This window comes from Denticeps clupeoides, chromosome 1 (assembly GCF_900700375.1).
Source record: "Denticeps clupeoides chromosome 1, fDenClu1.1, whole genome shotgun sequence".
NCBI lineage: Eukaryota > Metazoa > Chordata > Actinopteri > Clupeiformes > Denticipitidae > Denticeps > Denticeps clupeoides.
The window spans coordinates 38389813-38402876 of NC_041707.1; the positions used below are offsets into that span (position 1 = coordinate 38389813).

Genomic DNA, 13064 nt, shown 5'->3' on the forward strand with positions numbered 1-13064 from the left:
TAGTTTTGTTTAAAGCCACTTTAATATGCTTTGGAAATGCAAGTACTATCTGCGAGAAGAGCACAGTTTTTTAAACGTTACAGGCTAAAATATGGAACTTATGCAAGAAGGAACTAAGCCCTTTCCTTGCTTGCATCAGGAATCATGTTTGTTCTTAGACGAGAGGAGGTTGTAAAGGATGAACCTGACATCAACCAGATGATCCAAAGCTGGCCAGTGCTTTTTTGACTGAAAACCAGGTTTGTGGATGTGTCCTTTAATGTTTTTTTTTTTCTTATTTGTTTTACATACATGATGTTCAGAGAGGTTTATTTGTGTTATAAATAACTCTGCCTGAATATCAAAACTGAGCATATTTAATATTTTTCAGGTTTACCTGGAGTTTAACAGGATTGTTGGTAGAAATTTTAAAGAAGAGTTCTTTGGTGTTCTTGATGGGTTGTGTCCAATTTTGATGGAAATTTCAAGAGGAAAACAGGTCGGATAGAAAAGCAATTAGCTGACCTGCTACATCACAACGGTGGGTTGATATTTCTCTTTTCTTCTCATAATGATATTGATGGTTAGTTCAATACATAAACTGTTCTCTTGTGGTATTTCTCTATATGGACAAATAAACTGATATAAGATTAATTTCCTTTGTTCTACATTCAAGTGTGTTTTATACCACTTTGCAGAGCACAGAGCCAACAGCCATTAGATGCCTTGTCCTGAGAGGACTTCCAATAATTCTTGGAGATGATGCATCTATGTTCTTCAAGAGCAGTTCAGTGAGTAAACCCTTTCTCCATTTGTACCATTCAAATATCAAATTGTGTAATATACCACCTACTGTCACAACATGAAAGATGCCTATATATAAACACACAAAATAGATTGTTTACAGTGCCTAAAATAAAATCACATTGAATTACAAAATCTATAATATTAGATAATTCTATACAGTTGATTGTAGACAAATTGCTGTTAACCTGCATATTCTCTTTTTGTCATGTTTCTTGCACTATGTAGAGTCTATGGAGACTCCATGGACATCCCAGTGGGAATCCTCTATTATGAGGACAACAGTTCAGCAAGCCCAGCATTGCCATAACTCAACCCCTCAAGACTGGGCATCAACCGAGAGGGCAAGGGAAGCACTCACCAACCTACCTCAAGCAATGTGCCTCTTGTTTGGCTTAACCTACGCACTTCACCTGCAGCACCCAAAGTGCTTGAAAACACGTTTACCTTCATTCAGCAGGCAATGTGAAATTAAGGTAGAAGTGAGCTACCTCCAAAGGTTCAGAAGCTGAAGAATGAGCTAGCAGGGTAAGACCCAATTATGCTTATAGCACAGCTCTTCATGCCTGATTGTTGTACAATTACTTTGCAGTGATTAGAGCAAATAGGCTTGCAGTTGTTCATTTTGTATCTGATTCTTCTTGTGCTTGATGTGTCTAGTATTGTATTATTATTTTTTTTTACAGAGGGCACATTTTAGGAAAGTTGCAAGTTTATTTTGACCAAATCTGATCCTTACTGCATAGATGTTCTTAATGCCTGCTTTGTTGTGTGTTTCTTACAGATGACTCTTATATCTTAGTTTATGCATGATAAGAAAACTTTTTTTCATTACATTTACATGTCAAATTGTGTTTTTCTAAAGTTAATTTGGCTTCAATCTGATTCATTGTTACTGACTTTATTCCAGAAACACTGTGACTACAGTTTGATACATTTTCATAAAAATTGTCTTAATGTTGAGGTGGAGATAGAAAAAAAAGTCTTAAATTCATATGGACACATTTTTTACATGTTTTGTCATTAATAAAATTCCATTATTGAAATATGTATTGCTGTATAATTGTTTTTATTTTAGTAATTTTAATCACAAGTTTCTATATTAAATTTCTGACCCATTTTGGGTTCCATTCAACCCAGCAGCGTAGTCATTTTTAACTAATAGTTGGGTTAATAATCACAACCCAGCATGCTGGGTTAAACATGTAACCCAACTTGTTGGGTCAAAATAACCCAGCGTTGGGTTGGTCCCTTTTTGACCCAGCGCTGGGTTACCAAAATAACCCAAATTGGGTTGTTTTTAACCCAGCAGTTTTTAGAGTGTAGACCAGTTTGGAAAGACAAATTCAGAGGGCCTTGAAGAAAAGATATGATGAAGTGGAAATTGTGGAGGTTATCATTCAGTTATCTCAAAAATACAGTGAATCTGACATTGCAAGCCCTCAGACAAATTTTACCCCACTCGTAAAATTTAGATAGATGCCACTGAGTTATACCACTCCCTGACTCTTGCTGTACAAGAGACAAAAGAAACCCCAATTAAAATCCCATATTGCAAAATCCCAAGTTGACAGATGAAACTCTCCTGGAGAAAATGACTATGGCATACAGTCTGGAGATGGCGTGGAAGAATAAGCTGTCAGCTGTTTCGAAAGCAGAGCGTTGCAGCAATAACTGAAGGAAATGAGGAATTGGGAAAGGATAGCTGCATGCGCAAATCAAAGAACAAGAATAAACAGTATTAGACAACTAAACAAGATACATTGATTGATAAGGTGGACCAACTCACCACTCAAATAGACAGTCTACATCAGAAAAAGATGGACAAAAGATTTGAATTCCAATGTAAAAGGACAGTGTAAGATGTGCCAAATGTCCAATTCAGGTGGAAGGTGTGATCACTGTTATAAGTGTGGCAGCAGAGAACACTGGGCATCAGGTTGTCGTGTGAAAAAAGAAGAGATGGAACAAGTAAACAAGTAAACACATCTCACTGGTAAACAGTGGCAAATTGTAAACTTGGTAGGGAGGAGATATTGGAGCCATCATCAGCTTCAAATGGCACAGAGATCCCATAAAAGGGATGGATCGAAACTGAGTTTACTTTCTCCATGAATACTGCAGCTGGAATGAGTTGTCCTGGTTGCCAATGAGCATCCCATCATTGGCTTTAATGCCATTGAAGACATTGAACAAAATATTAAAACCATGGATTCATTGCTCATGGTTTTTGTTTCCGAAAATGTAATTCTTTAATTTCCACTGCTGTTCATGAGTAGCTTTATCCTTTTTATTTTTATTTTTTTGCTTCTCCTTAGTGCTGCACACATAAATGTGGCTACTGTTCCTTTTCAGGTCCCCAAAAAAGTTTTTTTTCCTTTTCATCCAGTGACATCTTTCTGCATTTAACCTTTAACCTCATATAATTCAACTGTAATAATATCATTGTTTACACCAAGAATCAGACAAGGAATTCAGTTTTTTATTTGTATATTTGTGTCTTAGGGTACATCAATTAATCTGAGAATAGAGACTGTACCTTATTGGACCAATAAAAACACAATATCAGTAGATCGTGTGAAATCAGGTATTTTATTTTATGAGATAATATGGTATTTGGCTCTGAAACAATTGTTCCTTTTCTGACTGAATTCAATGTTCACATCTTGAATCATATAAGCAACCAGACAGATTTTTTTTACATCAAAAGGTACACAAGTCCAGAAGGCTGCTCTCAGGCCTTAAGTCTCCTCAGCCCTAAACCACACCTTTGTCCTGCCAAAGAAACTGATTGGAGGAACTGCCCCCAGATCAAAGCTGATTGCAGTCAGCTCTCGAATTATAGACCAATATCCAACCTTCCGCTTACATCGAAAATTTTTGAAAAAGTCGTAGCCCAGCAGCTGAGCGCGTAACCTAGACAGCAACAACATTCATGAAGTATAACAATTGGGATTTAGACCTCATCATAGCACCGAGAAAGCGCTGGTTAAAGTGGTTAATGACCTGCTGTTGGCCTATGATCAGGGACGCATCTCGCTGCTTCACCTGAGTCTAGCGTTTCACACTATTGAATGTTGTTGGAATTAAGGGTATCACCTTGATGTAATAAAGGCAATTGCTGCTATCAGACAATATTTACTTTTTGTTGTTGTTGTTGTTTATAGAATTAAATTGTGGCCACATACACTGTGTATATAGTGTATAGAGTATATGTTGCTGGAGTTTCATGCTTATTGTACATGTTCCTGATTGTATGATTGTGCATACCTGTTATGCATCCGGTCATTTTTTGTAAATGCATCCTTGACATTATATATGTATACAGATAAACTGAACGCTTTAAACACACACTATTTAGTGTTACATAACAGTGACTCTGCCCATCCCCTGGTAACATGCCACAAGTGCTCCATATCAGCCCCATTAATATGAACTCATATGTGGAGCAGGAGTCACCCCTGATTTACCCATCATCATGGAAAAGACTCGGACCAACATGGACCTCCCTGACTTTCACTTTTCCTCTTTTCCCCTTTTCCCGGCTTTGCGCCCAGTATCCTGGCATGGTCTCCTGCAGCTGCAATTTTGTATAGGATTACGCAGTTATGGAAAGAGAGAACAAGTGATTTTTTATTTGTTATCGAATATTAAACTTGTATTGATAATGTCAAAATCTCAAAGTTATGTGCAGGATGCAGCTTTTTGCTAAAAAGGTACCTGTTTGTATAGATGCCACCACACATGGACTCTGGCTGCCACTGTCACCTATGGTGGCCACAGAAAACTCATACTCCTCTCCTGGACTCAGGCCCTCAATGGTGATTGTTGTAACTGGAACTATGATGCTCTTTCTTTCCTGTTTCCAGTTCACTCTGAATCTCTGAGGCCCAGTCAGGCCTTCAGGAGTTCCCCAGCACAGAGACACGGAGTCTGATGTCACTGATGTGAACTGGATCGGACCAGGAGGAGGAAGGCCTGGAAATTTACAGTTCACAATTATACACACAAATTAACAATCATCAGTTACAAAGCAGTATGTCCACAGGAACCAGACATGGGTTTATGTAGGACTCTAAATGGTTGGGTCATCTGGGATCTCTCTCATTTAGTCTGGGTTACTGATGGGTTACAAACTGGTCTCAACCAGTGTGGAGACATCATAGAAAGCAAATACACCAATGTGTATATACAGCAGTGAGTGTTACACAGTATTGGTAATTGGTAACACAGTATTGGCCTAACTGTAATTATTGTTATATTCAGCCTGTAAATCGGTATGATCTACCATCCTGCAGGTTTTATGCATAATCACAGCCATCCTGCAGATCTCAGACAGAGGTGAATAGTTCAGCATCTAGCTGGCAACTAGCCATTTATGGAATGCTAAATTAGATATATCTATTTAGTTGTTTTAAAATGTCATGAAAGCATACTCACATTTCAAGTACATAATTAAGTATGCCTCTGATGTCCTGTCAAAATGTCTTTTAATATGGTCCTTTTTTAGCTGTAAAAAATGTAATGATTATACTGAAGGCACCTATGTCACAGCCAGGTATTACATTCAAAACATGTCATCTGTACAATAGGAATAGGGAAATAGGAAATCATTTTTTGCATGTAAACAAATACCTTTTGCACACAACTGTCATCAAATTTGTACCATTGGTCATCATTTGGTGGTTTAATGTAAGCGTTGTAATGGCCGCTTTTGAGGCTCCCGTTGTGGTTAATAACTCCATAAACTCTGTAACTGCAGCCCTGATACAAAATAGGCTTAAATTAGAAGTTCTACTGATTAAAACTAGTTTTTCTGCAGCTTGTGATGTAGCATACCTCAAAATGTACAATAGATGGAATGGAGATGCAGCAACGGTTCTTGACCCATTCCATCATTTGGTAATTAAACTCAAATCGCTTGATTTGCAGCCCCATAATGGTTGGACGCTGTTGTATTTTTTGCTCCTGAAAAAATTTAAATTTGTAGTAAAGTAAAGTTGAATTCTTTGCTCACTTTGACTAAACAGTAATGATGAATTAAAGTTAGGGGGGGGGACTTGCAATTGTTGTAATTGTTTTGTCATGGCAGTCATCACAGTACATCCTGTTATCCTCATCTAACATCGCAGATGCAAAGAAGGCCTGAAGCATGTCATCCTAATAAAATACAATTTCGTATGAATTGTATGAATAAACACATTTAATAAAAACCTTTCCATTTGAATGAATTGTAGATATCAAGAAGGCGAAGTTTTCTTACCACATTATATTTTTCCTTTTTCTCAGGACCAATAGAAAGAGGAATGATGGTGAATTTGTCTTCCTGTGATGAACTATGATGCTTGTTTGAACACTTAAATAGTTTTTGGACTGTTACCTCAAAAACCTAAAGCATTTAGATTGGCAGAACACAAAAGTTAAAACAAGGTTAGGTGATAAGTATAATCAATACTCAGGTCGTTGTGGACATATAACTTTATAGAGTAATAAAAGGCTTCTTCTGCTCAACCGATTTAACATGTTTTATTTATTCAGCTTCTTTGCCATTTGAAACATGTTCACTATTTGGACAGAGAGTCAGAAGTTGACGGAAAGTTACAGAAAACAGGCACAACAGCATCATTAGAGAAAAGCAGAAACCGTAATGAAGCGTATCATTGGGGAGGTGGGAAATGAGGAGAGAGCCAGTGCATGTTTCCAACTTCCATCTAGTTGTGGGGAAACACAACACAATTCAACCGAGGTCCTGTCTACAGGAGAACATTTTCCTCTTAAACTGGAACATTTTTATCTGATCTGGCTTGCGTCCACACGGACATGGCATTTAAGGGGACATAGAAGTGTTATTTTCTGAAACAAATTCCAGAGTGAATTTCTCTTTGTGGACAATAAAGTGGCTTTTTTTGTGAAACCGCAGATCAAAAGTGAAGTGATTGTCACTTGTGATACACAGCAGCACAGCACACAGTGCACAGTGAAATTTGTCCTCTGCATTTAACCCATCACCCTGAGTGAGCAGTGGGCAGCCATGACAAGCGCCCGGGGAGCAGTGTGTGGGGACGGTGCTTTGCTCAGTGGCACCTCAGTGGCACCTTGGCGGATTGGACCGGATTTGAACCGGCAACCTTCTGATTATGGGGCCGCTTCCTTAACCGCTAGGCCACCACTGCCCCATAAAGGTACTCGAACCCTTAATCTCCTGATCCGAAGTCAGGCGCCTTATCCATTAGCCTATGTGGTAGATGCATAAGACTTAAACAGCATTCTATTTTAACACAGGCAAATTCCATCCCAAATCTAACTTCAAATGTTATGGTGCTTGGTTGCTGTGGTACCAGTGTTAAATGAACACATTGGGTGTTCCCACCCAAATCACTGTCAGATATAACAAAGAGACTCAGCCCTTCTTTAGGTAAAACGTCCATATGGGTAATACACAGGTCCATTTCAGCGTCTTAATATGAACCGAAGAACATATATAATTTTACTGGCCGCGAGAAAATTGCAACATTTTGATGAATGGATCTCTTATTTTTAAGGAACTAGAGAATCTGCCTAAAATATGCAAAGTGATTCTGTGCGGTTGTTATGTGAATGACACAACAAATCTTGTTGGCAGATCCTTACTGTGCATGTTTAGTGCCAAAGTGCTCAAAGTGGAATAAAAAAGTACAGGTATCATCCGTGTGTGTGTGCAGCCAGTTAAAGTAAAAAATTTGACTGATAAAAACTTGACTGATAGTATCGTCACGGTTGTCGTCCGCCCAACGGGCCACCAGGGGGCACAGGGGCGTACCCGACCCTGTCAGGCCGGAAGGGCACCACGCTACGCCCAACACAGCACACAGTATAAAAGGACAGAGGCATGAACAGATGAATGCAAACTCATTCGCTGACATCACTTCACGTTTGCTGCAAGCCATTTGCTCAAGCCACCAGCCGCACATTACCTTTGGTGCACTGCTGCCCACTGCTGAGATGATGTTACGGAGCCACTCCACTGCATCTTGCTGTTCGTAAACTTAAAAAAAACATAGTAGTACTCATGAATTATGATTTCATGTGATTCTGTAAATAATTAATATTAAATTTAAAATTACAACTAACCATTGTCAATTTTGAGACTTGTGGTTACCCCACGAGTTGAGATTGTTTTACTCTCCTCTTGGATTTTTTCCACTTGGAGATTTTCAAACAGCTTTTTCAGCTGAACCAGAACTTCATTCTCTTCTTCCTTGATGCTAAATCACCATATAACCACATCGGGTAAAATTTACATTTACATTTACAGCATTTATCAGACGCCCTTATCCAGAGCGACTTACAATCAGTAGTTACAGGTTCAGTCTTCCCTCCCCCTTTTAGGGTTAAGTGTCTTGCTCAGGGACACAATGGTAGTAAGTGGGATTCGAACCCGGGTCTTCTGGTTCATAGGCTAGTGTGTTACCCACTGGGCTATTACCACCCTACAAATTTAAGTGAATATTACTGCTTTTAAAAGCCCAACGGTATATACCTTGCTATGTTCTCTCGAAACTCTTTGGTCATGAAGAGGATCTGCAATGCTGAATTCAAATAGCATGTTGCTCCTTGATTTTGCAGGCCGTTGTAGTTACCTGTTAAGATTTGACAGCAAATGCCATCGTAGGCCTATATTTATTTAGCAAATATTTCATGCAATGCAAGTCAAGATGAAGAGTAATCCTAGGTTCATAATCTGTACCATTTATTGACAGTAATGCCCAACTATAGAATTTTGCTTGCACTGACTTCTTTGGAACAGGGTTGGACATTTCAGGTTCAGAGAGTAAAAGATCCTCTTTGGGATTTTGCTCCAGTCTCACTGAAAGATGAATTTTGGTTTGTTCAGATTACTCACTCAATTGATGACTGAAATGTTCGCACGAATGAGTGAACCCAATTGCAGAATGGCACAAAGGAATCAGTATATACGTAGGAGAGGGGGGAATAAACAAGAATTGGACACGTTTGGGTGGAGCAGGATCAGGCTTACTTAGATACTGAATCAAGTAGAGTTGAGCTTGAGATGAATTGAACTCAATGACTGAGCACGGATTCCAGGTCAGCGCTGATTAAATGGGAATCATCTGTCACTGTCTTCCCGTTCCCATCAATTTAAGTCATTTAAATTAAACTGAGTTGGTGTTTTGTATATACATAGTTCAAGCGCCGTAAATCGGTTTTTAGCTCGTGTTTTTTTGCGGCAGAAAGATGTGCTGCCCACTTTAGAGTTGATCTTTAAGTGTATTTTTTGAAAACACAATGTTTCTTTTCATTTCTATGCAGAAGACTATCAAGTAGACTTTCCCCTTACGTGTGCTCTATCCAATCTCTCCTCCATTGTCTGACTAATATCAAGAGGTGGATGGCCTTAAATTTTCTGGAACTAATTGAGAGTAAGAGGGGAATGTATGCTTTTTGGTCGTGGTGACCCCCGTATTGACCTCGCACCCCTAGCCCCTTGTGAAAAATCATTGATTACAAGCCTAGGTGTTAAAATGGACTCAACTCTGAAAATGGATGCACGGGTTAACAATATTGTAAAATCGAGCTTTTTTTAGCTGAGGCACCTGACCAAACTCAAGCCAGTCGTTTCCAATCGAAAACAGTGATTCACCGTGTAACTCCCCGTCAAATGATGGAATCATGTGACACTTTCATTACGTCCCGCCTTGACTTCTGTAATTCATTGCTTTTTGGGATCAGCCAGAAATCTGTAGCTCGCCTTCAATTAGTATAAAATGCCACTGCATTTCTCACTGATTTCAATTGTTTTAAAATCACTGAATGGCTCGGCTCCAGCCTATTTGTCAGACCTTCTCTTACACTCCATCCCGTTCTCTCAGGTCTTCAGACCAGAGACTATTGTCTGTTCCTCGGTCACATTACAAGCACAGGGGTGGCCGGGCCTTTGCAGTGGCCGCCCCACGTCTATGGAAGGACCTGCCAATCAGTGTCAGACAGGCGCCGTCAGTCAATGTGTTTAAATCTCGTTTAAAAACTCACTTTTACACCCTGGCTTTTAACCCAGTGTGACGTGGTTTCTTATACGGTGTTCTTATACAGTGTTTTATGTGGCTTCTTATGCAGTCCTTTCTTAACTCTTTTAATATGTTGTCTTAACATGTTTTCAACCCCTTGCTTAAATTCAAATTGCTGCATGTTTTATTTTTTTCAGTTTTTCTTTTGTTCTTAATTTTTAATGAACTTTTTGTCCATGTCTGTTTTGTTCCTGGTAACTTTTTTTCATTTTAATGTACAGCACTTTGGTCAGCTCCTTTGTTGTGTTAAAGTGCTTTATAAATAAATATGGTATGATATGGTATCTTTAAGTGCATGCTACAATCATTGTGGCTAATTAATGGATCTTCATTGTAACAAAGTCTTAAACCCGAACAGATTTTAAGCCAACTCAGTTTATTTAAATGATGGTGAAAGTGCAGCACAGCACACAGTGACACAATGAAACGTGTTCTCTGCTTTTAACCATCACCCTCGGTGAGCAGTGGGCAGCCATGACGGGCACCTGGGGAGCAGTGTGTGGGGACGGTGCTTTGCTCTGTGGCACCTTGGAGATTCGGGATTACGGGGCCGCTTCCTTGACCGCTAGGCCACCTCTGCCCCATCTAAATGATCTCCATCTACATTAAGTAGTGTAAACAGACCTCAAAATCAATTCTGATTGTGGCCCTAACAAAATCCAGGAGAGGATTTTTACTTTTCAAACCAGAACCCTGTGAGTTAAAAGTCCTGGTGAGGGTTTTAACTCTTTGGACATAAAATACCCACCTATGCCAGAGATGGTCTTTCTTTTAGTCTCTTGACCCCAAAAAGAGATCCGTAAATCCCCTGGATTCTGATTCAGCAATGATTTGACCTTAACAGGCATATCAGCAACTGGAACCACAATCAACATCTCTGGGACTGTGACACATGGGAAAGTACAGTATTATTTATAAGGCAAGTTTACGCATAAGCTCAGTTTGTACACAAGGTATGCATCTCAGTGCAAAAAGGTATTTTTTTTCATTCAAGGTATTTCATTTCTGCAATTAGAAACAAAATTCAAATGCTGCAATCAGCAGGTTTGTGGTTTTTGTACAACAGAAAATACCTACGCTGAGAGTATGAATTAATTCAAGAGAATTTTCACTATGTGTGTGTAATAATTTTTTATACAAAGACTACATTGGCTGCTCAGCCACCATAGCCACCATACTCAATGGTGCCACCATACTCAATGTTTACAAATGATTACATGAATGTTGGATTTATTCCTTAGACACCAGATTAGTTCCATTTGTGGTGAAACACTTAGACTTAGTCTTTCCTGTCATATTACGGCAAAAAAATTACATTACAAACCAAAGGAACCTTGTATGTAAAATATATCTGACTATGATTAGCAATTGGCTTAGAGGGGGCGTGGCATGTACCTTGAGCTCCTGCATGCTGAGCTCCGTGCCGTTCTCCTTGGCACTGTCCATCAGCACGTCCAGCGCGTCGGCATAATCCTTCCCCTGCAGGCACAGCGGCTTCTCCCGGATGGCTTTCTCGATGCTCTTGTGGAGGGTGTCTCGAGCACGGATGCCCTGAAGCCGAGAGAGCGACAACTCATAACAGCGCTCATAAATCTTAAATGAAATGTCCAGTGCTCTCTGAAACAATGTGTGCTTTATTTCAAACCATATGGTTCTCTCTCTCTGTGTATGTGTGTGTGTGTGTGTGTGTGTGTGTGTTTGTGTGTCTTAGCCCTGCTTCTTTTTACTACACTGTGCTCAAGCACATTTAAGGAACCGTAGGCACCATGTGGAACAAATTAGGCCAGCCCTATTGGCTGCCAAAGCTACAATTTGAATAAATCTCCTGTTCTCCTCAAGAACCTGTAAACGGACAGGGAAGCTCATCACACCATTTTGATCTGCTACCCTCTGGCAGACGATACAGAAGTCTGCAGACCAGCCACTGCCCCACCACCCTCGCTGTCACCTTACTGAACAATTGCTCTTCATGTACTCTTGTATTGTCTCAGTAATCTATAATCTTTGGATTATTGTAAGATTTGAGAGACCATTGACCGGAATCAAATTCCTTACACATGTTCATTCACATACTTGACCAATAAATGCAAATCTGATTTTGATTTAAAATTTTATGCATAAATGTCCACAGTTCATGTTACTACACTAGAAATCATCAGAAATTCATCAGTATTCTTTATGATACGCTTACCTTTCTGAAACTGCTCCATTTTTAATGCAAACGACAGGCAAGAAGGCAGTAGTTCATGCTGTTAATGCCTGTGTAGTGTTTTATACTCCTTACTTTCATTTTTAATAGTGCAACTGTCACGGAGGGAAGGAATGCTGCTTCCCCACAACCCGACACAGACACACACACACACACACACATATAAAGATGCACACAGCTGCCATTCCTGTCTGCCTGCTTTCCAGTCCAAATTACAACCTGACAGGTACACCGACCTGTCTGTGGTGTTTCCACCATAAGTAAATTTTAAGTTTCCTTTTATCAGAAGTGCTCTTGAAGGATGAACATCTATCAGCTATAATCATGAAACAAAAGTGAAAGAGCATATTGGCACTGTTAAATTCATGTTTTCCCTCATTGACATGAACAGAGTAGCAGCAGAATTATTTTGTTAAAATATTGGTTTGATAATGTTAAGTTGCATACACAGAAATCTCAGTAAAATTGTAAAAATGCAGAATTGTTCCCATGATTGACTGGATTTGTTAACACAGGCCAAAACACTCAGGGACTTTTTACAGACTTGTTTCACTGGTTTTTAGCGCTGTCTGTCTACATGGTTTATTTGAGGTTACTGTGTTATTCTTGCACCGTCTGTGTCCCCTGTTTGCACTTTATGTCAGGATGTAACATTGTTCCAGAGAAACATTGTTTCGTCTCATTATGTACTGTCTAACATGTATGTAGCTGAAATGACAATAAAGCTCAACTTGGAATCAACAACGATGAGAGCTAATCACCCAATGTTAATTAGAATAACAACGTTAATGTTATTTTCAATGCTAATCAACCAATATAAATTAGAATAACAATGTTATTGTTATTGCCAATGTTAATCACCCAATGTTGATCAACAGTGCCGACGTGGAGAACATTAAATATTAGTATCCATAGTGATAACAAAAGACAACAATAGGAGTTACATTTTTATTAGCTTTCTTCAGTGTTGGGAAGGTTACTTTTAAAATGTATTCCACTACAGAATG

The 13064-nt window shown here is 39.2% G+C and overlaps 1 protein-coding gene across 1 annotated transcript; it reads right to left on the bottom strand.

The window, feature by feature from the left end:
- Nucleotides 1-2135: 2135 nt before the first annotated feature.
- Nucleotides 2136-12137, bottom strand: LOC114799199 (ubiquitin carboxyl-terminal hydrolase 47-like). Its single transcript, XM_028995608.1, has 13 exons — nt 12040-12137; nt 11244-11399; nt 10597-10731; nt 8303-8402; nt 7894-8027; nt 7737-7807; nt 6047-6172; nt 5848-5943; nt 5623-5751; nt 5419-5547; nt 5224-5293; nt 4504-4761; nt 2136-4363 (listed from the first exon to the last, which is right to left on the bottom strand). Exons 1-13 carry the CDS (start codon nt 12056-12058, stop codon nt 4260-4262), a joined length of 1527 nt encoding a protein of 508 aa, XP_028851441.1. The 5' UTR covers nt 12059-12137; the 3' UTR covers nt 2136-4259.
- Nucleotides 12138-13064: the final 927 nt, after the last annotated feature.

Bases quoted from the DNA above. Each gene is read 5' to 3' on its own strand.
- LOC114799199 (XM_028995608.1), bottom strand. The intron at 7,808-7,893 runs GTTAGTTGTAAT...GTTTTTTTTAAG, and splicing joins AAGTCTCAAAATTGACAATG to TTTACGAACAGCAAGATGCA. The intron at 5,944-6,046 runs GTAAGAAAACTT...GTATTTTATTAG, and splicing joins AAAAGGAAAAATATAATGTG to GATGACATGCTTCAGGCCTT.